The sequence below is a fragment of the Pempheris klunzingeri genome, chromosome 1 (assembly GCF_042242105.1).
Source record: "Pempheris klunzingeri isolate RE-2024b chromosome 1, fPemKlu1.hap1, whole genome shotgun sequence".
Taxonomy (NCBI): Eukaryota; Metazoa; Chordata; class Actinopteri; order Acropomatiformes; family Pempheridae; genus Pempheris; species Pempheris klunzingeri.
In genome coordinates this window covers 30924478-30952227 of record NC_092012.1, presented here as the reverse complement: position 1 = coordinate 30952227, position 27750 = coordinate 30924478, and the positions used below count along the sequence as shown (strand labels likewise).

General features: G+C 42.2%; 1 protein-coding gene across 2 annotated transcripts in view; it reads right to left on the bottom strand.

The window, feature by feature from the left end:
• Positions 1 to 27750, bottom strand: part of znf536 (zinc finger protein 536) — a 192238-nt gene that overhangs the window by 52464 nt on the left and 112024 nt on the right. For both annotated transcript variants that reach the window (XM_070833703.1, XM_070833711.1), the window contains exon 5: positions 2572 to 2730. In XM_070833703.1, the coding sequence (XP_070689804.1) occupies positions 2572 to 2730 (159 nt within the window). The remainder of the gene's footprint in view (positions 1 to 2571; positions 2731 to 27750) is intronic.

The following is a 27750-nucleotide window of genomic DNA, read 5'->3' as shown; positions in this document are numbered from 1 at the left end:
GAATTTCTCTGCATTGTCACCAGAGCACAGAGAGGATCTTTAGCCACTGTAAAAGTCATCTCGTGGATGTAATCAGGATGTCACAGTGGAGCTGGTGTGATTGGGTTATAGGAATGATTTAAAGGCCACATGTTGGGGATGCATCAAGCTGTTTTTTCTCTCCATGTGTAGAAGACTATGCTAAAGCTGTGCTTAGATAGGCCGGCATCCAGACACATTCCATTCCAAAAGACAACATCCTTACTAACCTTCCTCAGTTTTGCTCTGAGGTGTATAGATCTCAAGATTAAGCCTTTTATTTATTTTTTTATGTATTATGTATTTTGTATTTTGAGATATGAGTGGATAAAAGTAAAATATGCAATCTGAATGAAATTCGATGGGCTTACTTGTCTGTGTGTGTTTTGCCAAATTAGTTAAAGGCAAGTTTCGGTTGAGGTCTCCGCTTCCTCCCTGATAAAATACGGTCCTCATGGGTATCCTTACTGTATTACTCAAAGCAGACATAACTCACCCCTCTCGCTACCAGATAACAGATGTCCACCGCCACCATCCCCAGCCACTGTAGCATAGCTGGGCACGACCTGGCTGTGACCTGGATGCACTATTTAACATAGAGATGCTAATTATGTGAGTATATACCAGACTTATTAGCAAGCTACAGTATAAAGCTTTTCTCCTAATTCCTTTCAGAATCTGGGGTACATTATGTGCCTCTTAATAGAGGTGGGGTTACAGTATGGGTGGTCTCTTATTCTTCCCTTTAAGTGCAGGAAGAAGAGAGACAGAGAGGGCGAATAAGGAAAAAAGTAAGCATTGATTTTTTCTTTTTTTTTTTTTTTACATTTTAGCCTCACTGTCTCTACTGGAACTCATGGATTCCTTTACTGTGGAATGTAGAAACTAACAAAAAGGTCAGAGTGGTTGGAGTCAGCTTTTTAAAGCCATCTTGATGAATTGCAAGGTATAAATTTGTGATGAACAGACAAGCAAATTATTCTAAGGCATGACACGTACATGCGTGTGTGGCATTACACAGCTTTAACACACACTGTGAATGCTGGACCAAAAACAGAGACACCTTTGAAAGACATATATCATTTCTTTAAATATTATTACATATACGATGCCAACGTTCAGTTCCGAATGCCCTTTTTTACCAAGGCAGAAAGTAGGGGTGTGGAAGTCAACCTTAACCATAACAATCTTTTCTAACCTCCATCATACCATATTAGGTATGAAAAACATTAGCACCGAACACAATCATGGTTTTGCAGAATTGTCCAGTACAATTAGAGGTTGAATAGATGCATAAGTAACTTTTTCTGTAGCCCTTAAATTCAAGGGTGTTCAATTATCATAATTCACTCTGTTTTGTAGGTTGGAAACGCCCTATGAGATGAACTGAGGAGTGGAAATCACCTTACAAACTTACACTTTACACACCAGGCCCACCAGCTAGAACCACGCGTCCTTGTTGTAAGGTGACCTCTGTGTGGTCTAATTGTGACTTTAACCTGGATAGTCAGTGGGGCGTTCATACCTTGCAGAGGGTTAGAACCCTGGCTACTGTCCACAGTCCACATCATTACTCTGACTGCAGCCTTAACCTCCCAGCAACAACCAGCGGACAGATTATTACAGAACTGCCTGAGCCCTGGTTGGTGAGATGTATGGACAGAGAGCACACAGCTCAGAGGTTTAGGACGCTTGACTGCAAAATAAAGGTAAATCTATTAGACACATGCTCTCACGCATATCACTAAACTGTGGACAGGCCGTCTTTGTTTTGGCTTGAAAGTTATTGAGAGTTAGCGAGTGTGAAATTGCCCTCTGAGTGATGTCATCGGAGGACACTGAACCCTTGTTGTGTTAATTAGAGCTCAATGAAATGATGAGTATGAAAAAACAGAATAATAGCGGCCCTAAGCCTCAATGAGGGACACTGTCAGGAAATGCGTATTCCTGCTTGTGAAAAGCTGTTTTTATTTGATTTTACGTCGATTTGAGAAAAATGCATTCCAATCGAACATCAAATATGAGACTGCACAGAAAATATCTGTGGGCAAAACAGGGTAATAACTTAGGTGAGAACTACATTATGTGTTACTGATGAACTGGGATCACTGGGTTCTTATGGTACTGCTTATTTTCAGAACATTGTGATACTGTGATTTGGAATGTGTGACCATCTGTGCAATGGAGGTAGTTTGTACAGTACGTTTCTTTCTTTCTTATTCAATATTAAGAAATGTATCTAATTATATAAATTTGTACTCCATTATTAAATCCAGATTAAGGGCTCCTCAGATACAAATACTGCAGTATCAGTTACAAAGCGTATATGCAATCAATTAATCTGCATCATATCCATCATATCAGAGGTAGACAGACTCCAATATCTGATAAGGCCAATATTCATAAACCAATATGTCAGTCTAACCCCAGAAGGAATGTCAGTACAAGTCGTGAAGTAAATTTTGCATGAAGCACAATAAATGTTTAATTGCTGTAGAAATGCACTCTGCGCGTGCATTTGACTGGAGAAGTGATATCCATAGATGTACTGACCTGTGTGTATCCGCAGATGGACTTTGAGATGATGGGAGGTGCGGAAGGACTTGCCACAGTAGGGGCAATCCTTGGAGGACGAGGCCAGACTCCGCTCACGATGCTGGGACAGAGACGGCTGAACGCTCCCCGCTGCCTTCCCCAAGTCCTCCCCAACATCTGGAGCACGCACAGAGACAGCACAAGGAGGGAGAGACAAATGGAAGGTGTGTTGAGTGCCACTTCAAACCAGCCCTCCACACATCACAACAAAACACATTTTTTTTTCTTTCTCCTCTGTCTGTCTCTCATTGTCCCTCATTTCCCTTGCTCAAATGTGCGAACGCCACACAAAGTCAAGCACATCAAACGGGTTCACGGGCCGCGCTATTTTCCTCCCTGACAGAACGCTGACAGTTCATAAGCTTTTCAGTTTCTTTAGAAACACCATAGTCCTGAGATACACCCCCCCCCAAACTCACACACACACACACACACACACACCCTCAACACCACCACCTGCACCACCACCACCGCCTCTCCTTTCTCCTCCTGTTTTTCTTTTTTTATCCTTTCTATTATCATCATTCCTATTAAGCATATGCTGGATTGCAGTGGAAATTAACAATGCAAAATAAGACAGAAAGAAAGAAGGAAGAAAAAGGAGAGAGATAGATTTAGCAATGTCAGCATTGCAGGATCTCTTCGCATCTCTTCCTGCGACCTGATTTTGACAGGTAGCTGTCAGAGATATGATAGGGTGATAACGGTTTTGACCCCGCCCTCTGCCGCTTCCTCCGCACACCAAAAAACGATGATGCACAGTTTAGTGCAACAGCAGTCTGTTATCAACACAATCACCTTCTGAATATGAATCTAAAGATGACTGACGACAACGTGGGAATGTGTTGACAGCAGCATAATCTGAGGTGAGGGTGTCACCATCAGATTGTACACACTGGCCTTGTTGTACGGATGGTTAAGAGCCTGTGATGTGCTGACAGTCACGAGAATTTAAAGACCTGAGCAACACAGTTAAGTTCAAAAAACAGGGGGGGAAAAAACTTGAAAGAAACAAAAAGGAATACACAACAGATGCTTGATATGTCTTGTATCGTGTAGCTGTTAAATTAAAAATATCTGTACTAGTTTCAATAGCATTTGATGGACGTCACTGTGCAGGAGGTTCAACATCAACCCACACAAAGAAGAACTGTCACAACAGATTTTACGGAAAAATTCATGTGAAAATATTGTGTTTTGTTTTATTTTGTTGTTTTCTTTTTTTTTTTTAATCTTTTTTCTATACCAACATTTATTCATCTGAAACATGTACGTGGAGCCGGGCAGCAGAAGAAGTTCTGAACTTCGCAGTCATGAGCAACAGTGACACTGATCCTCTTTTCGCGGAGAGAAAACAAATGTACAGGCGAGCGGATTTGTTCATTGTAGTCGTGGTTATATTTCATCGCAAACATACATTAACAGAGTCTGCGGCGTCCACAGTGAAAAAAAAAAAAATTTAGTATGTCAGTATGCGCGTGACCCAAAGAAGCAGAAATACAGTTCAGAATGTTATTTATTTTCTAATCTGGCACATGATTTGGTATGTGCGTAGGGAGGGAGGGGAGGAAGCCAGAAAGAAAGAAAAAGAATCAAAATCGAGCAACCCACTTAGGCAACCCCGCCGCACAATAAGGAACATTTTTTAGCAGTAGCCTAATCTTTTCTTTTCTGTCGCTCCCCACCCCATTCCACCCCTCCTCTGTCGGGGAGTCAAATAAGGTTTACAGAATGGAAAGACCCAAGTCAGCAAGTCCTCTTCCACACTGACACTAAACACACAACTCCATTCAGCAATGCTGCTATCAGGCTGAAGGCTATTTATCACAACTGAAACTGAAAGGCAACCTAAATGTAAGTCTGTGACAATACACAGATACTAAATACCAGCTGCCTCTACTTGGGCTTGGCAACTGTGCGGTTTCATTTTTTGTACCGGAGACGAAAAAAGCCGGGAGACAGTTAAGTTTTAAAAGCAGATGTTAAATTGTGGATTTTGGTTATAAACAATCTTGTTTTTCACATCATTTTAAGCAACATAAGATGTTGCACAGAGACAGTAAGACAGGTGCAGGGGCGGATTATTCCATTATTCCCACCTATGTAGTGATACCAAACACTACCCTACCCTACAAACATTCAATGAAATGGCAGCTAATAAAATTTGTTGGGTTGTTGAAACTAAACATTGAAAATAGCACTGTGCCATTATATCTACTTAAATCCACTTAAAAATTGTCACAGTGTCAAGGAAATTCTGTATATCATGATGAATATTGTGGCTTCCATGATACACCATATTGCACACCTTGATGCAAAATATACAAAATACAAATTGTAAATAAAATATTACAGGGGGGAGCAGAACTTCAATACTGTGAGCACATCAATTGTGCCCCCATTCTAGTCTTTTGCAGTTCTATGTTAATGCATTTAAATGGTGGCCTGTTGATAGAAAATAAATAAATAAAAGCGACTACAATTCCCCCAGTGCTTAGTCCAGGACTGCACCATACTGTAGCCATAGTCGCCTCCTCATAAACATATTTAGAGCGGTCTACTGTACAGATCCCTTTTTGGCAAAGACTCCCCAGATCGTGTAACAGACAGTGGCCCACCTGCCCACCCCAGATGGGGCTAAAATTAAAAAATCCAAAACACAGATTAGAAGCAGGACAAACACCAGACCACACTTCCAAGCACACACACACACACACACACGAGCTCTGCATGTCTGTCTCTCCCTGTCACACACGCACAGACCTAGACACACGTCCTTGTGTGTCAGGGTTAATAGTGCTCCTGTAAGAGGAAGACACACTACTGAGAGGATGAGAGTGTGCTCTCCTGGCATATAACAGCCCTTCAATAATAAATGGGCTTCACACATTCCAACACACACACACAGTACACACTACAAAGAAAGGTAAAACAGAAGTTTGGGTGTGATTCCTTGCTCCACTCCCGTGTGTGCATGCATGTGACATGGCTATATGCACACACGCGCACCTGCAGATATGCACATGGCTGAGAATGCACGTCATTCCCATGCACTGGCTGGGTGTCCAGCATGCTTGTCTTTAATCAGTTGACTGATCCACAGCTTTTAATGCGGCTGTTCCAATTACTGTAAAAGTCATCCTGCTCCATATAACCACAAATATTGACACTTTATTGCACAACACATTTATGACATTTTGAAGGTCACCCCGTATATTAGGCATCATCGTTCACAGCTGGGTGTGTGATGTGGGGAGAGACTCTCGATCGCTTGTTGACACCCAGCCATAACTATCCTCTGAGTATTGATTTTCGCTCCCCATCTTTCATCCTTTTTTTTTTTTTATTATGCAAAGACGATTCACTGTAGAGACGCAACATTAAAGTGATTGTCACAGGTGAGCCTTTGGCTTTTTATATAAAAGCCTGTAAAGGCCAGCCACTGCTACTGTTTCACTTTGCTTAAACTATTATACAATTAGGGGAAGTCCTGGGTGCATCACTACTTTAAACTCAAGACATTTTTCATTAAAACATAAAATTAAAACGATTAGCGACGAGAACACAAAAAACAAAAGGAAACAATTACAGTTCTTGCTTGATTTTTGTCTGTAATGGCGACAGAGGATGATTCTTCATCATATCACAGCAACGCTGTCTGTCAGGATTATTTGATGTTTAGTATTTGATATTTACTAAATGACCAATATTTACGAGCCAGTGGATCTCTGTCATCTGTTATTTGTTGCAAGTGTCAAAGGTTGCCTCTGAGTTGACATGTTCTAATTCTACCAAAGCTCATTTTCTGGCATTAATCCCCACAAAAGATCATAATTCATACAATAAAGAATAAAACCAGCAGAAATATCTTATAAGCCATTACCATTTCCCTTTTCCCCAAATCCTACTATCAAACTCAAACATCCAAACAGTTTTAACCGCCGCCACTCACTCACCTCTACCCCAGGAAAAAACATGACATACGCAGAACTGTGACTGTGCTAGAACAAGACTATCACAGAGGAGAAAAAAAGAGAAATACATGTATAATTCAGCTGTATCTGATCTGAGACCAGCTCCTCTCCCCTCTGCCTTTACTGGTGTCATGGCGGCGTAATGGAACATGCCAGAACAAAGGCTCTGAGATCAGATTGGAGCAGAGTTGAGCAGGCCATCTGGGAGGCAGGCTGAGTATCAGTCACTCTGCCTGCTGTCTGCTGCACTCACACTCCCCTCTGAGTAACTGTGTGCGAAAGTGCAACTGTGTGTGTAAGTGTGTGTGTGTGTGAGAGAGAGAGAGAGAGAGAGAGAGACACCTCACTCCCTTCCGACTGCACGTCACCAGGATCTTGCAAGGAATCGACCGTTACATCGCCACCGTGGGGCTACGCCACCAGGGCAGCCTCCGCGTCTGACTGACAAATATATAAATTGATAAGGATCTTTATGTGTGTGTGTGTGTGTGTGTGTGTGTGTGTGTGTGTGTGTGTGTGTGTGTGTGTGTGTGTCAGTGTTCATGTGGGTACCCCTGGGACAGGGCATGCTGCCTACTCCTTTACAACGACCACACCCAGTTTGGAGGACAAAAAAAAAAAGAAGAAGAAAAAAAAAAATTCATCAACAACAGCAACAAATAAACAGCAAAGCCAATGATTGTGTGGGTATATATGATGCCGGGGGTGTGGCTTGGTGGGGGGAAGGGGTCTGCCAGTTCCTTAATGGTGCTCTTTCAATCACACTTTGCACTCTAAACGTTCTGTGGTTTTGATTAGTATGATATCACTTTCAGGAAATAAAACTAGGGGGGAAAAAAGCACATCAGTCATAAAAACACAAGATGTTTTGCTTCTTGCTCGGCCATTATTCTAATGTGTCATGTGACTCCCGTCGAAGCCCGCCGGCCTCTCCCTGAAGCCAAATAACTGGGGGTAGGAGGAGGGTGGGGAGGGAGGGGGTGATTGACGGAAACAGTTTGAAAAGGGGAAAGATATTAAGAGAGATTGGGTGAGAGGGAGGGAGGGAGGGAAAAGAGAGAAAGAGTAAAATGTGATGACATCATTTGAAAGGCATTAGGCTTTTAAAAATGCGCCCGGGGGGACTTGATTTCCTTACACCAGAGCAACACAACACCATCCGGCCTGATGCTCGCTTGCTCTCTCTCACTCTCTCTCGTTCTCACACAGACACACACACACACACACACACACACACACGCACACCTCCCAACACCCCCTTCCCCTCTCGTTCTTTTTTTGATTTGGACCACTGCCATCTTTGTGAGCGTCTGGTTCATGCGAGTTAATCAATTTGAGGTTTAGTTACACTGCTGATGCTAGCATTCCAGCCACTGCTAAAACGTAATCTGAACTTGCAGAATTTATTAACCAAACACCAATTATCATTAAACACCACTGCATTATCCCCCTCCTTTTACTACCTGACAAGGACTACTTAATGAAATTTTAGATTAAAGTTATTTGGCCCATGATTTATGGGCATTGAGAAAGTCCTAATGCAAAGCTTTCTCAGTGTGCAGATGCTTTTTTTTGATTATTTTCTATATTTTTTTTCTAAGGGACTACACCAGGGATCTGTGAAGTCTCCAAGGTATTACAACAACCAGGTCTAGACCAAGAAGAACAAGAAGAAGAAAGGAGGGGGGGACCAGAAAAGAGCAACTGTGCTCCAAATTCAACATAGCATCTTCACCTCATACTTCCTGTTTTAGTACTGACCCCATCCAGCAGCAGAAAAAAGACCAAAGACCAAATAAATTGTAAGAACAACAAAAAAAAAAACCCGACCAAAAATAAAAATAAAGGAAATGCAAGTTGTTGTTTACCCGCGCAATGTTTGTGAGATGAAAACAGCAGCAGAATGTGTTACATATAAGGCGGTGGGGTAAACAGGGGCACCAGATGTTCTTTGATGTTAATAATGGCATTTATTATTAATATTAATTAGATCGCATTCAGCAATACATTTGGGCCATTTCCAAGTCAATTAAGCAAAATGGCATTCGGGAGATGTTGAAACGACATTTTAAGGCAGGTGTTCAGCAGTCCCCTATTAAAACATTTTCGCAGCTCCTGAAAAACAACCCATTTTGAGGCAGATTTTTATTTATTTTCTCTTTGTTTACTCTTCCTCAGTTTTTCTCTCTCCTGTTGTGAGTGTTACAGTTGTGACCATATCTCAAAAAAAGCATATTGAGGATCGGTTCTAGATTTAGCATGCATTATCTAATTAAAATATACAGTATGTGGTGATTCTGATAATGCACACGTGTTGTGTCCACACCCGAGCAAATATGCCAACCCAGACTAAGAGCTGACAGAGGGTGTTAATCCAGATATGAAATTATGATTATGACCATCATGATGATAATAAAAAAAGTACTTTGAGGATTACTCATCACAGTTTTCCAAATAACCACTTCACGCATGGTGTGCATTCTCGGGACAGACCCAAACAGATGCACTTTAAGCACCGATTGTTTGTTTTTTTATTCTTTTATTTTTTTTCTATTTAAATGAAAGGTCCAATCCACGTAGTAAAGTGGGCCAACACACCCTTACATCAGGACACAAGGTTCCTAGTGCCGTCGTTACCAGCAGATACCAGTTCTACCAAATCTAATTAGACAACAGAAGCCAGAGGCCTCACACCGGGGGGTGTCTTGTCTATATAATCTAAATAATCCCTGGCTATATGTGTAAGGATAAAAAACACACCCGTTCTAAAGCTCTATTCAGTTTAATCTAGACCTCTGAATAGGGTCCTGCCACACCTCTCGGACCCAGTGTGTGTTTATGTGTGTGTGTGCGTGTGCGCCCATAGCCCTGCTTTTGGCAGCAGGCCCTTTTTTTTTCAAAGCTGGTGGAGGCAGCAGCCTTACAATGGTACATTAACAATCTGTGCGTTCATTTATCAGTGTGTGTGATTTGGACTCTCCGTTCATGGCGCGCTGCACTTTTCATGGCTGAAAATTAATGAACAAGCCTCCCCTCGCAACAAACATGCACCTGTGCTGCAGAGATGCTAATCACAAACATTTATATTTATTAGTGAACGCCCGCACTAAAACTGGAGTTGTGGAGGAGAGAAAAAAAGAAGAGAGGATGAGGGGGGAAAAAACAGGAGGAGGAGAGATAGGTCCCTTTTTCAACCTGGGTAATAAAAGGGTGGTGGTTTTTCGTTGTGCAGCATTGTGTTAAAGCTATTTATTTGAAGCACTTTCTTGAATGAAGGGGGTGTGTAAGTGCAGGACATCTATTCGGGGAGTGTGATCTTCATGCTGTGAAGACTATTTCTCCAGAACTATTGGGTGAAGGGCATTGCTGGAAAAAACACCTAGCGTGCTTATTGTAATTATACAGCCTAAAATACTCCTGGCAACTTACAAAATCTATAGAAATAATATCATTTCTGGGGGGGGGGGTCAAACCACAGTCCCTTCACAGGTGGACATGGATAGTCGTGACCAATGTCTGTTTTGTTTAGGATGCTTTTCTTTGCGTACTTTTTTTCCGCCGGTCCTCTCTACCCACTTCTCTCACTCTCATCTCACCCTCCATCCCTCTCTTCCCCCCTCCTCCTCCCCCCTCCCAGACTGACAGAAGGTGGCTCTCTCCCTCAGTAAAGGCTATGCCTCTGCCCAGCTAGGGGAAGAGGAATGGTGCCATAAGTTTCTCCCTGGCACCGGCCCACCTTTGTTTTCCCCCCTCCTCAAGTCTGTTTCAGGCTTCAAAGAGCATTGGAAAAAGACATACACACACACACACACACACACACACACACACACACACACATACATGTCTGAGGGAGCACTGATGTCTCACTAACTTTATCATTCTAGCAGGGTGATCATAGCCCCGTTGAGAGGCTGTGGATGATGCTTGAGGGTGTATGAGTGTGTGTGTGTGTGTGTGTGTGTGTGTTTGTGTGTGCGTGCATTTACGTGTCTGTTGTCCACTACTGTCTGCATGTATGCATGAGAGCACAAAAGGCAGATGGGGACAGAGGTGGGTGTCTTTTAGGACATGAAGACAAGAGCAATTACTAATGTGTTTGTCTGTGCATTTGTACATACACACACTTGCCAACGTGTGTGTGTGTGTGTGTGTGCTTGTGTGTGTAGTGCTATAATAATCAGGGTGTATATTCATCATGCCCCCTCTCAGTCTGTGTTGGCAGGAAGTGGTGTGGTTACCATTAGTGAAGGATGACTAGGTCGCTGTCTCTTTTACTGGGATACTGCTGCCTTTCTATGGATGGGGAAATGCAAGAAAATGAAAGGAAATGAAAGGATTTAAGACAAGAAAAGTGAAAATGTGACAAAAGAAAGCAGAAATGAAGGAAAAGGGTGAGGTGGAAAGGAGTTTAGAGGATTCTGGAAAAGGAAAAGAGAGAACGCAAACTAAAACAAACTAATCGCAAAATAATAAACAAGGGAATGAAACAAAAAGAAAAGAGAAGGAAAAAAACAATGACAAAATTCTCAAAAGAGGGATAAGTAGAAACGGAAAAAAGATGACAGGTTAGTAGAATACGGGGGAAGAAGAAAAGAAAGAAGACAAAAGACGAGAATTTAGAGAAATGTAAGGTGTTTAGATAACAGGAGTGAAAGGCTGAGAAAGGATGAAATGGAAGAAAAGGAAGGGAAAGGAAACAAACTAATTGAAAGAGAACCAAAGAAGGAAATAGACAGAAGTAATACTACAATAAAAACACTTAATAGAAAAGAAAAGAAAAATGAAAAGATGTGGAAATTAGAAAAGAAAAGAGGGATCAAGGAGGAAAAAAGGACGGGACGTGACAGAATATTGGCAAAGGACAATGTAACAAGCAAAGGTCAAAGTACCAAATCCTCTCCAGCTGCTCTCAGTATAAATCATCACCTATAGAGGACAACCACCCTGTTGCACTCCCCCTTTAACACTGAATAAAGTAGAACTCCCTCCTAAGCCACCACTGATTTCCTTTTCATTTCCATGCATGCTAAATCAACAGCAGGCACAATAGGCCAATCATCAAACTCATTTACAGTACCGGCACTTCTATCCCACCCTCAGTCCACCTGGCACTGGTCGGAGTCTATACTGTCCGTGGCATCAATGCGTTGCACACCACAGCCATTAGTGCTGTTATTCTTCATCAATGAATATGAATCAATTAAGCCTCATTAAGAGTGCATATTAAGATGGAGTAATTATCGGGTGGGGAATGTACAGTGATCGATAGCTCGGGAGCATAAATGTGCACTTAAAGACATATATTACCACAAGGGGCGATGAACACTTTTAACAAGGCCACTGTGGAGGGGGAGCTAAAGTGGGTAAATCTGCTTCACGTCATGCATACATACTGTGTGTGTGTGTTTGTGTGTGTGTGTGTGTGTGTGTGAGTGAGAAAGAGACAGACTATTGCTCCCACCATAGCCTGGTCAGGCAGTAAATCCAGAGACCAAGGACATGTCCCGTTTTCCTCTTCTATGAACTTGTCCAGCGTCTCGGAAAATGAAATAAAAAGATTTATACTGTAGCTGCAAACTTCCTGCATGTGTGTGTGTGTGTGTGTGTGTGTGTGTGTGTGTGTGTGTGTGTGTGTGTGTGTGTTTGTCTACGGTACAGATGTGAGACAATGACCACAAGAGATAGAGCAGCAATTTAAGAATAAATGAGAGAAAGGCTCCAATTTTAGAGAGGGGAGGGGAGGTTTTAAATGCTAGAGGCCTTCACCCTCTGGCCACCCGCATACAAACACACACATTTACATGCACAAAGTAACAGGCGCACACACAATCCCATGCATAACGCCTATTAAAGAGCACACTCTGTCCCAGTCGCATAATTTTAATTTGTTATGAAGGTCATTGACAGCAAGTAATAATCACCATTGGGGATCTAACAATTTGCCATTTCAGAACATTGAGGCACTGATGACTCAACTATTAATAGACTGAAGCCGCCCCACCCCACCCTCGCCCCCCCTGCCTCTACACCCCCTGTCCTCTTAAATGACTAAAAACTATTCCAGTATTTTTTACACTCACACCCCACACGCACACACTGCCTAAAAAAAGCCCATATGTCTTTATCCCATTTATCTTTTTTTATCTATGGAGGGATATATGACATTTGGAGGCAAATTAATGGGAAGCCTAAAAGAAACCCGCCGAGGGGGTATCTCCAGGAAAGAGAATTACATTGTAAAAAAAAAAAGTAAAGGAGACAGCTTTTTAATTCTCCTTTTTGTTTCTTACTCAATGCTTCCACAGTGAGAAAAACGCCAGGGCTGCCTGCGCTGAGCTGATGAATTGTTAAGCATTTTTCCCCCTTTTTTACAAACAAACACGCAGAGAGACACAATGACAAGTTTTATTATAGACCAACTCATTTATTCTCTGCCTTAGCATCACCCAAGCCATTCAGACATATGTGTCTGGCATTTGTCGCCAAACAAATAAGTCCGAGCTTAAGCTATTTTTATCAAGCACGAGAGCGTTTGTTCTTTTTAAGTGATCGTCAGTGTTTGGGGCGAATAGAATGGGAGTTGGAATCCTTTATCTTTCAGAGGCTCAACAACTCAAGACTAATTACAAATTAATCTGGATCTGGATATCTGCAATGAGAGGGCCCTAATAAGAACTTGTGGTGTGCTAAGAGGAACTATCTGTTATATATTTATAGGGGAGCTCAACGCATGGAGAGGGAGAGGCAGGCCGGAGATGGAGGCGGCCAAAACCCAAATAAGAGAGAAGCACATAATTGCCTTGCTTTCTATATCCAAGCAGCCACATCAAGGCTGAGGATTGTGGATATTAATAATTGATCATTAGCCTGATAGGGCAAAGCGTGCTCAAGTTTTTAGCGGTGGAAGTTTGATGGCTGTTTTAGGTCTCTCCTCAGGGTCTCGAGCGCTGTTGCTGTACTTGTGGAGAAGGTCAAGTGGTTTGTTACAAATGGACGACACTATTGCCCCAAACAAAAGAGGTCACATCAATATAATCTGTTGTGTATTTAATCACATTGTATTGCTCAATTTTGCATGCAGGGACATTTTAACTATAAAAATCCACTTGATGAATACAGATTCAGACTGAATGTAAAAGTGGTGGGAATGCAGTTCTAAACCAACGTTGTCTCTTACAAATTATGTTTGTATATTAGTAGACTGTTTTCATAATTACGTTTTGCTGACAAACATAATCACTAGCTTTTTTTTTTATTTTCAGTTTTTTTATTATCGCTTGCTACAAGAAGTTTCTCTCAATGCAACATCACAGTATAGATAATCAATTAAGATGTTAAAAGCACATATTTACTGCATGTATAAAAAACAAGTCGTTCAAAGCCTTTTGCGGCTCTAGGGGGAGCCATGCAAAATCTGATAAACTGCCTTAAGTGAGATTTGCGACGGCTAGCATAGCACATCATCTCCGACTGAAGTGTAAGCAGTCCTGTTGCATTTTGGGTAATATATGTGCCAGATTTGACAATAAAAATGTGTGGAAATAAGAAGATGACATCTCTGATCTTGCCACATCAATTTTGATCTTTCCTTATTTTTTTTGTAATCGTCCAAGAGTGCAATGCTAAACTGATGAAGTCTCTTTTAATGTGATGTGAGACAAGATCAGTGGAGAGTAAGGCTCAAGTGATTTGTGTGGTGTGTGGATCCAGGGCTGTTTGATGCTGGCCAAATTCCCACATTAAGATATTTCTGGCTCATTTAACTTTCAAAAAAGTCAATGATAAATGTCATGTTTCAAAAAATAATCGCTTCTGTACACATTGACCATTTTGCAGATATTCAGCAGCCATACAAGGACCTTGCTCTGATCTCAAACTGCCAGAGATAACAGAGATAACCTGAACAGTCATAAGCATTTCAAAAAAATCACAAGACGCAGAAAGATGATGGGTAAAATGATGCCTACAGATAGCAGGAATTTCTGAGAATTACTGAACTGGGCCTCAAAACATCAACTTAGGCTGTGCTTGGTACTGAAGATGATACTGAACACCCTTTAAAGTAACTTTTGACATTCAGCCATGCTATAAAAATACAAGCATCAAAAGCATACGTTTTGTAAACCACACAAAGAACTGGAATTGTTCACTATGAATTTAAGACCTAATGTGCTGTAAAAAGTCTTCAGCTCTTAGCTAGCTGTCCTTCATAATTCATGTTACTGGGTGGAAGGAAGTCCCAGAAAGTTCACTTTGATTGGTTGCTGCTCGAGGCTGACATAACTTTTAAACTCACAGTAAACCTAAAATGAAGCACTGGCAGTTCCTATAAGTCATCTATTGTGTATGTCATTCTGTCATCATCTGCGTATTTGACCCATAAGCATGTGGCGAACAAAATATGCACTATAAATAAAGAGAAATGAGAAGATACGGAACCTGAAAATACGCCAAAGCAGCGCTTCAGCCAGAAGAGACATAATATAATAAGTGAGAAGAGGAAGAGTTTTTAATTTACATATTTTCATTCATTTCACATCATATGTCACTTGATTCATGTGTTCATGATAAAATCCAGACTCAGAAGAAAAAGGTGGAAGAAGAGTGTCTTTCATTTTGGGGCTTTTGGGAAACATCTAACTTAAGAAGCTTGGTAGCCTAAGCCTTCCAGTTGCCATAGACCAGAACTAGGTGAAATCTATCCATCTACCCATATCCATCATAGCCATCCATCCATAAATACATATTTGGAGTTTTTTGACTGGACAAACTTATCGGTCAAGCACCTGTGCATGCATTGGATGCAACAAGTGTAGCCAAGCTTTTCAAAGCATGGCTACTCCAAAAATGGTGAATTCTGACACTAAACTCCTGGAATGCACTGATCATCTGACTTGAGACTGTGGTGGGTGCTAGTTAACTTCCTGCTGGGGAAATGGGCTTTGATTTGCTGCCTGGTAGTCGGGGTATGTCGCTCTCTATTACTCACTCTGTCTCTACAGCTAGTGTATTCTGTACTCCCCCCAGTCCCATGGTAGGGAACCTCTGGGCACCTTGACTGTCGTTTAACTGCTTGTGGCACGAGGCAGCTCTGGAAATGGGTCATTAAATCCAACGAGCTGGGGCGAGCCCCCTCAGTGCCCCAGATCTGTTTCCAATCAGATAGCCTTCTTTTACAGGAGAGACAGAAAGAAGCCGAACACAGCAGCCCAAAGCAGACATTAGTGTCATTGCAGCCCGACACTACTAATAGCAGCAGCTAACAAGGACTGGGGCATTTATTTATTTATGTATTGTCATCCCAAAGGTTTCTTAGCAGTGAGATCATCCCTGTCCCTCTGGATTTAATGGGAAATTCAGTCCACACCTGGTTTCATGCACAGTCCCTAAAAATACTTGAAATATGCACTTGACCATGAGTCACACACACACAAATAAATTGCTGCTGAAAAATATATAGGCTAGCCAAGGTACATATTAGATTGTAAAATTAGTGGAATATAAAAGAATACTATAATGTTTCATGTGAACTGTTTTGTACTTTGTATGAGAAGAATTCAAGATTATATTATCAGCATGTTTGCCAGTCCAGATCTAAATATCTCAGCAACCCTTGGATGGCTGGACATGGGAATTTGCACAGGTATGCGTGGTCCCCAGAGGGTGAACCCTGCTGGCTTTGGTGGTGATACCATGATTTGTGTTCTTCTTTTGACTTTACATTTCAATTATTTTGAAAGTTTGTGGTGTTCAACTTTAAGTGAATACCTGACTAAAGTGAACAAGAGTTCCTGAAATATGACATTCTCACATGTTCTTGTGTCCATCTTTATGCATTGTATGACTTATTTCACACGTTCATTTAACTGTATTGTTTGCCTTGTTGGTTTCCAACCCAACTTTATGGAAGACATAAATAAAAAGAAAAATAATTACAAACTTTGAAAAGTCATACAAATATGTGGAAAGCTTTGGAGAAGTAGTTTCTAAGTCATCTCTCTTCATATTAATTTTGCTAGCCACACAGTCAAATGACTTAGCACTCAGCACTCAAGTTCCACAATAGTTTGAGTGCAAAAACCTTGCACTACTATTTCTGCTACAAATCCCGAGCCATCCACAGACAAAAAAAGAAAAAAAACCCTCATTATACAGGCCCTGATCACTCCCATTTTGTCATAGGGTCTTCAGTTGGATCTCTCTGTCTTCCCAAGACTGTGACTGATCTCATCTATAAAGGAAAAGGGCAGACATTTTGCAGAAAGGTAAATATTTCAAATGTTAGCATGGGGAGTGTCTTCGATTTGTCCTTTAGGAAGATGCTAACATGTGATACACCATGCCCTCCCTTCTTCCCTCATTCATCGGCCTCACAAACTCATCTCCCTTTCTCCCTTTTCTTCCTCTGTCATTGCAAAATGCAGGGCCAGCGATATAAAAAAAAAGAAAAGAAAATACTAGACACACTTGTTGCCTGGACTTTATCTCTACATTATTCTCACCGCTCCTTCCGTTCATTTCAGAGAATAAGATAAATGAACGACGTACATTTCGTGCACCTGTCCTCCCCTCCCCACCTTCCTCTTCCCCTTACGATAAGGGATTTCATTAACGTGAGAATGCTTGGGCTGAAAGAAACATAATTGCTTCAGTGTTGTTGTCCTCTCTGCTGCCGACGCCCTAATTTCCTCCTCGCCTTACTCTTGACTGTTAAGTGATCATTATATCAACACAGGGGATGGGCCAAGGGTAAAATATTGACAAACTGCGGTCATGTTCATGCAAAACACTGAGGAGAGGTGTGTGTTTGTGTGTGGTAGAGAGTGATGAAATATTCTTAAAAAAATAGCCAGAGTAATTGGGAAAGGAGAGGGGATGATGGGTGGGAAGCATGGGTGAAAAGTGAGGGAGAAAGAAAGGTGCTAATAGAGTGACGGCGAGAACGTTAAGTGATATGATCAATTGGGAAAGATCACACAGTCCGGTAATAATTTAAACACCAGGTCCGATCCGTCATCCACCACCTCCTCCCCATCCCTGATGGATAACTGTATGTAAAAGATACATAATTTTTTGACTTGCCATTTACACAGCATTGCACCTGAAAGCCAGGCAGCATAATAGACAGTTTAAAATGTCAGGGAACTAAGTAAGTAAGAGAGACGGGTCGACCAGCAGAATCTTAATTAGAGGGCCTCTGTCTAATGGCAACGGCTTTCTAGACGGGCTGATGATGGGAGGAGTGTCTAGCAGGGATAGACACACACACACACAGACGCACACTTGCACATGTATACATCCTGACATAAACACATATGTGTACGTAAATACACACAGATTTATTGGCATACTGTTATTTCAACTGAGAAATGTGCACATCGGTGCACAGACATGGACACACTTACAAGGATGCAGAGAAACACAGTATAAAGAAAAAAAAATGTGATAGAAACAAACTTCTGTCTCAGAGCTATTGGAAAATAGATTTGGAATGCCCAGCCATTTACAGATTACACACACACACACGCACAGATACATTTAAAGTATTCCAATTATACAATTAAAAAAGAGATGAAATGCATGAAAACTCACAAACATACATCTGCACACACCCTACGCACCACAATTTCAACATCAGTGCAATTAGTGAAAGATCCCCCTGTTCAACCTTAATTTTATGCCTACAGCTGACCAGTCAGCGACCAAATCTATCTAGTTATGGCGAGGCATCACAAGAATGTTCAGTGGTAGTCTGGAAATGCATGTATAGGATTTACCTATCTATCCCTGAGCAGACCTGGCTGTTGAGCCCGAGCCAGCGCCACATGATTGTGTTAATTAATCTGCCATTGTGAGCATGGGGAACAGCTGCACGGGCTCTCGTGGCTGCGTTGTCAAAGCAAAACAATGCAATGTTAAGCTTCCCCCACTGAATCTTCCATTACAAAGGAGCCCCAACAACAGGGCTAAATTCATAAATCCACAGATCAATTTTTACCAGCACTAATGTCTGACCTTTAAAGCGAAAAAGGGATTTTTTTTAACATGCTTCATTTGGGCTTGAAATATGGTCAGATATGTGATACCTAGGATTCGGGCCAAATTTTTCATCCACCCCTCCCTCCAGCGTGCAAAGCAAACACACTGTGGAGAGATAGAGATGCAGAGAGAAAAAGAGGGAGGGAGGGAGGGAGGGATGGATGGACAGAGGTAGAAAATGAGCAACAGAGAGATGGATGGAAGGAGAAGGGAGAAAGAGAGACAGAGATCAGCACAGCAGAGACAAACAGATGAGTGCTAGGAGTCACCAGCTGGGCGCTGGTATTTTAAAACAAAACGTCTAACGCGATTAGCAGGGATCCATCGATCGGTGTTATGTGGCGTTAATTTAGACTGGGGAGAGGGGGAAGGAGCAGGAGAGAAAAAGAGGTGAAATAAGCTTTGCATGTGCTTCACAGGTCAAATCATAAAAGAACAAAGCTGTTCGAATGTAAGACATTTGAAATTAAGATTCAGAATTTTTTAACGTTTAATCTGTATGGAAAATTTGAGTAGACAGCTTAATTTGCACTTATTTAAATCTATGCGCGTTTTTATTTGACCAGTATTAATGTAAACAGTAAAGTGAATGGATGACTTAATACAAAGCAGACAGTCACATCGACTATTTTTTGGTTACAAACGAAATCCTAGCATTAGTGCTCGACAATAAGACAAAAATCTCACATTCATTTAGAAACAACATTGACCAAGGGATACATAAATAAAATTAGGTAAACTGTGCTGCCACCACAAATTATGTCCGCAATAACAGACTTCACAAATAAATGGTTTAGCACCTCTAATCGAGTTCACAAAATGTTTCACTAGACAACCATTTCACTGCATTCATTACAGCTTCACTGAATTACAATTCTATTGCTTGCAGATATCACAGCGTTTGTCTTTAATGTGGCAACCGGATTCATCTTTGTTTCAGAGACTAAAAGATGCCTGGAAGAGATGCGAGATGGCGTGCCCCTATCACACACTCTCTACAGTGAATGGCATGGCCTTGGTGCACACTTGGCACTTCCAGAGAGATGGTGATGCACCCCGAAAAAATCATCAAGATGCCTGGCTCTCGCCCCACTCTGCAGCCAAGCCCTTCTGTCTTGCAGAAAGCCCTCCAACAGCCCACTGAGCATGCGAGACATTGGGAGAGGAGTCGCATACACGCATTGAGATGTACTGACGCATCTGACATGTCCTGTCAGTTGTCATTGACTTCATGTAAAGTAGGAGGTGAATGTGACTGATCAGTTCTATCAGGTTTGAATCACAAGGAAAGCTTAGGAAAGCAATAAGTGGGAGCAACCTAAATGGCAGATGAAGAAGGCAAGACATTTCCTTCTCCCTGTGACATTGTCTCTCAATCTGCGCCCTGTTTTAGTCTGCCAAACACCAAGTCAAATAGTGACACTGAATATGGCAGTGAATTCCAAATCAGTTGTTTCGTTGCCATATTCTTGATAGACTGTTCAAATACTTCTTTTTCTACAAGAGTTTTCATTACACTTCTTAGACACAAAGTGTATGAAACCAGTTTGAATTACTTCAGACTCTTTTATACATTTGCGCACACACATGCACACACTGAGCATGCATTCTTGAAAGCTTACAGATGGGAATGGGTGACATCGTGCTAACTCGCATCTCAAAAGTGACGCTCGCTGCAGCATCTCACCTGTCCAACACGCTGGATTTCAGAAAGCCATCAGATGTTGCATTTACCGCAACACTGAGCAGTGGAGAGCATACGATCAGAAGACGTACGCAGCCTGAGGTTCGGTGCACTTACACTTGACAACTCAACAGGACACTTAGTTAAGCTAGGATGGGAATTTGTGACGCTGGAAAAGAAGGTTGATATCTTGTCATTATCTTCTCCCTCATGGCTTTGTTAGTATTTACAGCTAAAATGTTACAGAGGGTGTATCGAATTGGAAGAAAGACTTTTTTTTTTCCTCCTGTGGTACTGTGCTGTCGGCTCCCTGATTGTTGGAGTATAAAAATAATCGTCATGGAAATAGATCTCATTGACAACATGCCATGTTCACACTGTGAGCAGCTTGTGCCTTGTGAACATAATCCAGAAACGTCCTCCAAAAACTTTCCTCCACAAACTTTCAATCCCTCATCCTCTTTTTGCCCTTCTCACCAAAAGATGAAAAGAGGGGATGCCAGGGAAGACAAAATCCTGTCTTGTCAAGTACCAGCAAAACAGGTAGAAATGTGAAGTAGGGGGAAGGGCTCAAGGATCAAGAGGCAAGAGAGGAGGGACAAAACAGAGAGCATGAGCGAAAAGGACTGAGATTATTGAGAGGGAGGGAGGATTGACCAAAACAGCTTTCCCATCCTCCTCCTGAAAATCCACCTCTCATCTCTGTGTCTAATAGGAAATACCTGATTCTGGTCCTGAGAGTACTGCGCCGGCACGATTACACCTTACCTCCAAGCCCTGCCAGGAGAGGTGGCATTTGGCCGATCCGTCCCCCCATGAGGGTGGCTTGTGGCTTAGCCTCGACTTAGCTCCATGTCTTAAGACGGTGGATAGGAGGAATGAGGAGGACCACTGGGGAGGAATTTGAGTCTCTCTCTATGAAAGCCCAGGATAAACCTGTGTCCTCAGGAGGGAAGAAGCTAACTTCTCACAGCTGGATGGTGGCCCAGGGGTTAAAAGACGGTACCTCGAAATGTGACTATGCTGAAGTCTGAACCTTTGTGTCCTTGGTTCGTACATTTGGTGAAGCACAATGCAGTGAATTTGTAAACCTATTTCAATTGTCTAGAGTCTAGACATGTGTTGATAACATTAGAAACTATGTCTAGACATAATTTGTTATGTTTTATAATTTGTAATGTCTGTCTGAATGTCCTTGAATAAAGTGCGTGCTTTCGTGAAACCCATTCTTCAAGTATCTTCTGATTTCAGAAGATGTAGAAAACGCCATCTTTATTATGTGCAGGAGTCGAAGGCCTAATCTAGGTCTGAGAATGACTCCGCCTAAGATCCTCGCAAGAAGGTTTATGCTTTACAAGCCTACACCAAGAGGATAAGTGAGACATTCACTTGCTATAACAACCTTATCATCAACATAAACATATGCTCACTGTGTGGGCCGTCGGGCGATGTTAACTTGAGGGCAGATAAAAAAATATAAGGGAGTCGGCAGACATGACGAGACGGGGGTTCATTAGGAGAGCTGTAAATGAAAGTGAGGAAAGCATCTCATCAAGCACATGTTCAACACTTGGTCCATAAGGGAGCTATACCTGGGGCTGTCGCATTCAGAAGGTGTTACTCTAATAAGACAACAGTCGCTTTTATTTACAGCGAGCACAACATAACATGAAACATGCATTAACACATCTTCTGTTGTGCCTTTGGTGAAAAAAACACTTTATTTTTGTAAACAAAACATCTAACTAAGCCACTTTTGCGAGCTAAAGATACATTCAAACAACATATGCTCTTGACTGAAGAAAAAGCACAGTAGGTGTAAACCGTCTAAATTGCAATTGCGCCGCATCTTGGAAAACAAACACTTTGCTTTGTTACCAAGACAACTGAGATAATGTGATTCCTGCGGCATTGTCAGGACTGCTACTTGCTACATTATGTGTGACAAGCTTAAGAGTAGATCTAGAGGCGTGAATGCACAGATTCGGGCTCGAGCCTATTGCGGATTGAAGATAGTCCGGCAAACCATATTTGCATGTGTAACCTTGCCAAAGAGTTAAGCTCAGTGGGCTAACATTGTCTCCACGCTTGCAAAACCCTGGTTTGAAGTCAGCACTGATGTATAAGACTCTATAATGCTTGCTGTGATTTGACAGTTTGTGTTACTGTTACTTCCAATGCTAATGCTTAGCCCAGTGAACAAATGCAGTTCCAGTTCTGTTGGAGGATTTAAATGTGATCAGCCCCAACATTTGTTTTTAATATATCTATCTGGGCAAACAGCAAATTCATAATGGAGCCTACAGCCCATATCCTCCTCTTTCTCTCTTTTCCTTCCATGGCGACAAAATGAATTCAGCTCTGAACCTAATTAATCCACAAAGGTTTCATGTCTTAATCCCCAAAGTCAAGGGGGTTATTGTCCTCACAAATGAGGTCAGTGTTCCTCCCAGTGGAAATAAGGGGAAGAAGGAGCAAAACACAAGGAGTAAAGGGAGGGACCGCAGATGCCTACAGAGTGGCTTTCTTTTTCTCCTGCTCTCCTGGTGAATGGAGGTGTGATACGGTGGCAAGAGGCCCTGCAAACAGGGACTAGAGTTGCCTGCTATCTGTACGGGGACGGCTACATGCATAGAGGTATCGTGATGTGTAAAGGACTGAATGGTTAACATGACGAAAGAAAGGCAGACAGAGACATAAACGGCGCAGTGAAATAAATGGCACAGCGCGACAGCAGTGGGAGAGGCAAAATTAAATGCCTGCCAATCTCCAGCACACGGACCTTTTGAACCAGGTGAATAAGAAAGCTGGTTCTCATGGTAATTGTCACTAAAGCAAGTCACTGTCAAACTCTGAGGCGAAGAAGCATCATCCAAGTGTGACAGGACGATAGCCATGATACAGCCCTCCGTCTGGTGGAATGACAAGGGGGGATGTGACACACATGGCCACACCATGCTGCCTGAAGCACAGTCACCACCAGCGGCCCACACAGGGTCTCTATGGGGGACAAACCCTGGGAATAGCACTGAGCTGGCCAAATGCTCGTCCAGCATCGACACACCCTGGGTGTATTGTGGGCCCTGTCTCTGAGGACCAAATGGCAGTCAGGGAAAGCCAAATGATTTACCATGATAGTCCACATCTATACTCATTTAGACCATCCTGATGAGAGCTTTCCAGGGATCTTTTGAGTCATCCAATCAAGGCTTGGCTCAAGGCAGGGGGGGCGGGGTTGCTGGCCAATGAGAACTTGGTTATGCAGAGGGTCAGCCAATAGCAGGCATGTTGAGAGGAGGGTCAGCCAAGATGGAGGCCTGCTAGAAGAATAAAATCCAAGATGATGCAATCAACAGCTTGCTGAAATCTGTTGCAGTCAAAAGTCCGGCCACTGTATACTGCAAGCATGATGGATGAGTGTAGGCCCAACGCCTAGGGAGTTAAGCTAGAATGTTTAAATAGGCGGCACTATCTTATATTAATAAAGCACTGCCGTGAAAATATATCGTCATCTGCAGCTGTTGTAAAAACGATCAATACTTTTAGTTTGTGGAATATACTGTACCCTGTCTACAAATGATCTACTAAAGCATGTTTGGAAAAAGCTTATTTCTCACAAATTGCTTGCTTTCTGTGTTACTGAAGATGTGGCGACAAACAATGTCATACATACATCAAAAGCATCAGCAGAAAAACCTGCGCTGTTTTTGATCACTGATAATTACTGTATCTGCACTCCAAGAAGACTCAAGGAGTAAACAAAGTGAGAAGTTGAAAAACGGGGGAGACAAAAAAAGTGGAAAGGGGTGGGGGTGTGGGGGCACAGCTTTGTAGCAGACATTCTAATTTCCAACGTCTCTGTGACTGGTGGAATAAAAGAAGTTTATATTGTCATCTCCTCACCGCTGAGTTTGAAATATGAGTTTAAACTGACAGAGGGAATTAAAATCTGTAAACGCAACATTTTTGATGCCTAATTTGAAAATCAGCTGTCAGAGTTGGTGTTTGTTGATTTTTATCAACTCAAGGGTTATTACATTTTGAGAATGTGACAATTAAAAATCCCTCAATCATTCCCATGAGAATTCTATAACCAAACCAAAGTTATATTAAGTGATGTGATGAAAGCGGATGAAACTCTGGTTGAAAATGTTGTAGCTCATCTGGTAGCGTGGGGTCACAATACAATTGTCAAATTTTATTTTGTTTCTGAGCTACAACACACATCACACATATCAGATCATGTGAGGAATTATTTCTGACCGAACACAAAGCTTCTTTTTATTGCACACTGTTGTGCATTAGAGGTGCCCTTTTGCAAATGATAAATCTGAGGGTCAGAACTAGGTCCAACAAGTTCATTGCTGGACTTGACGTAACTGGATAATAACTCTGACATGGATGTTAGTTGGTAAAAAACTCACTTAACTTCAAGACTGTGAAAGCGAGGGGTTTACTGAGCTGTTTTTATTTCTCCTTTTTTCCTTCACTTTTTTTCCCCTTGCGCTCTCCACACTGCCGCTGCCTGCATGCCTCCCCTTCATCTCAGAGGATATATAGAGGAGAAAAAGATTTAAAAGGACTGGAAAAAAGCTCAATTGTTTATTGATTTTATAATAGGCTTAGTGCAAGAGAAATAAAGTGTGGGGCTGGTGGGGCGGCGTGGTCAACCAGAGGCGATGGCGTGACAAACACGCGGCTTATGTGCAGGTAACAGCAGCTTGAGTCCAAATGCCAGGATATTGGCTTGAGCCCCTTTCTGTTTTTCCAAATGCTTGCTCATGGCATTGTTATCCTGCTTTTAAACCAGTGTAGACATAATCGCTCCTCTCACAAACAGGGCACGGCCTTATGGGTTTCAAAGTGTGTGTTTGTGTGCAGGAGGAAGGCGGAGGAGGGTTGCTTCGGGATGAAATAGCCATGTAAGAGAGTGCAACCGCACAGGCTGAGACAATCATATTGAAAAAGGAATTGAGTGACTCAGTGATGGTTAAATTCTGACTTTTGATAAAAGAGGAAATTTAATGTTCATGAAGTTTATGTGCAGTAGCACATGCAAAGAAACAACATAGAATAAAAGGGCATAATTCTTTAGCAGGTTTTTGCCAGTGTGTAAAGCAGCATGTGTATTTGTCTGCCTGAGAACGCATGGCTGTGTGTAGGGTCTGATATATGGATGATAACACTAATTAGCTCGTTTTGTTTGGGGCACAACACTCATTAAAAACCCAGTGGGGCCATTAAAGTTACTGTCCCTCCAAACCATTGCTGCCACCATATCCATCTAGGCTGCTATCTCACCCAGCTCTCCCTGCATTTAATGGCCTCTGCTTCAGGTTCTTGGGTTGAGCAAAGATTTGTAGGACTTGGATAACTCCCCTTCTTCCCTTCTTACCCCAACTGCCCCCGTACATACCTCTTGATTCTATTTAAATCTCTCTCCAGTTCTCGCTCTCATGCTGTCTCTCTTCCTCCATGACACTCACTTTCTCTGTCTTTGTCTCTGTCTATCTTGTTCTCCCACACATACCAATTATTACTAACCTCCACTGCAGGCTACATGCTCCAGCCATACACTAATAGCTGTTTGCTGAACCGGGGAGGGATTTGCACTCTTCAGTCCCGATGAGGAGGGGGCGATGGTTGTTTCCAAGCTTTACACAGCGATGTCGCTGTAATACCGACAAACCTCCCTGTGACTCAGTGCGGCTTGCCGTGCAATAAGGCGCCCGTTACTCTGCAGCCGGAGAAACTGGAGGCAGAGGCCTGCCAGGATTAGATGAGCAGGTGTAGCATCCCGCTAACAGACACAGCACAAAGCCATATTCAAGCCCATGCTCTCTGGGGCTAGCTGTGCCACAGCTAACAGCTTCTGCTCAACTAAAAGAAGGTTTCAAGTCAATCCACTGCACATATTACTGTCATGATAGTGTTTCACATGGAAGAGGGCCAGAGAGGAGTCAAGACAATTTGTTTCATTTGGGAACTCTATATGCTACCATGTCAGCTCAAATCATTAGTTCCATCATTAAGAAAATAATCCCACTGGAGGAATAATTCTGTATTTTTCTTGTTGCCAACAAATGCCATTAAAACAAAAAGCAATTCATTTATTAATAAGTATTGTCTGGGTATCAAAAGCCTGATGTATCTTACTCCCCTGTGCAAGAGAGCTCCATTGTTGTCCAAAAACTATTAATAACACACCAATAAGCCAATGAGGGTTGCAAAGGGTGACATGTTCCTTCATTACCATGAACACGGGCATTGTAAAATGTAATGTCCACAAGTTCCTGGAGCTAAAATTGGCTCAGAAGGTGATACTACATCAAAGTTCCAAGTTCTTTGAAGGGGTTAGCTGCAGCACTACTGATTGTGTCGAGTCAAGTAGACGCGCTGACACATCTTTAAGAAGGATGACTACAACAAACACATCAGCAGTAACCACCATTTTACCTCTGTAACTTTATTGAACAGGACAAACAATACTTTATACAAAACATGCACAGCCCCTTCTTAGTATTTGGCCGAAAAAGTCCATTCAGAGGAAGTGGATGTCAGTGGTTCAAAGCAAAATTGGTGAACTAGAGGACTTTCTTATTATTTTCTTATCTTATTATGTGGAGCAACTTAAAGTAAAACAAGGCAGTGAACACATTTCAGAGATAAAACAAGATTAAAGAAAAACTAAGAATTGGTGGAAGGATGCAATGGAGCGAGCCAAAAAACTATGAAGTGCTCTGATGCTTTTCTGCTCCACCTACTGCAATAAATACCTACCAGTTCACCAAAATGTGTATTAATCCGCCCATGAAAATAGTCCCCAACAAATGCACAATTCACTGCTGTTTGAGTGATGGTTGTTCAAACCTAAAGTGAGTAATGATTTTTGGAAAATTAGAAAAGCATCATACTACAAGATCAACGTGTACAGGCCTTCCCAGACATACTTCCTCCTTGTAACTCCTGTAACCTGTGTGCAGTACTTAGTAAAGCTCACATAGCACCACAAGCACTCACTCAAGGTGCCTGGTCATATTCCACATACTCGCTTTTACCATGTTGTTGAAAGGCAAGACTCTGAAAATATCCTTGGTCTCAGGTCTGGATATTAAGAGTGTTGATTAGATATATGAGTTTGCCATTTGCCCACAGAGCGTGGAGTGTCTCTGACAGAACTGGGGACCATATGGCTGGTGAGAGATTTCCCCCCTCTCTTCCTCTTCGCGCAGCCTGACAGCTGGATGGCTGCTAACTGGGGACGAGGAAGCTTGGCAGCTGCAGCTGAGAGCAACGCTTTGATGCCGCTCACCCTTTTTCATTTCTCTCTCTCGCTGTCTTTCTCCTCCTCTCTCTCTCTCTCTCTCTCTCTCTCTCACATGCACACACACACACACACACACACACACACAAATAAGAACCCAGACACCCACTACCAAC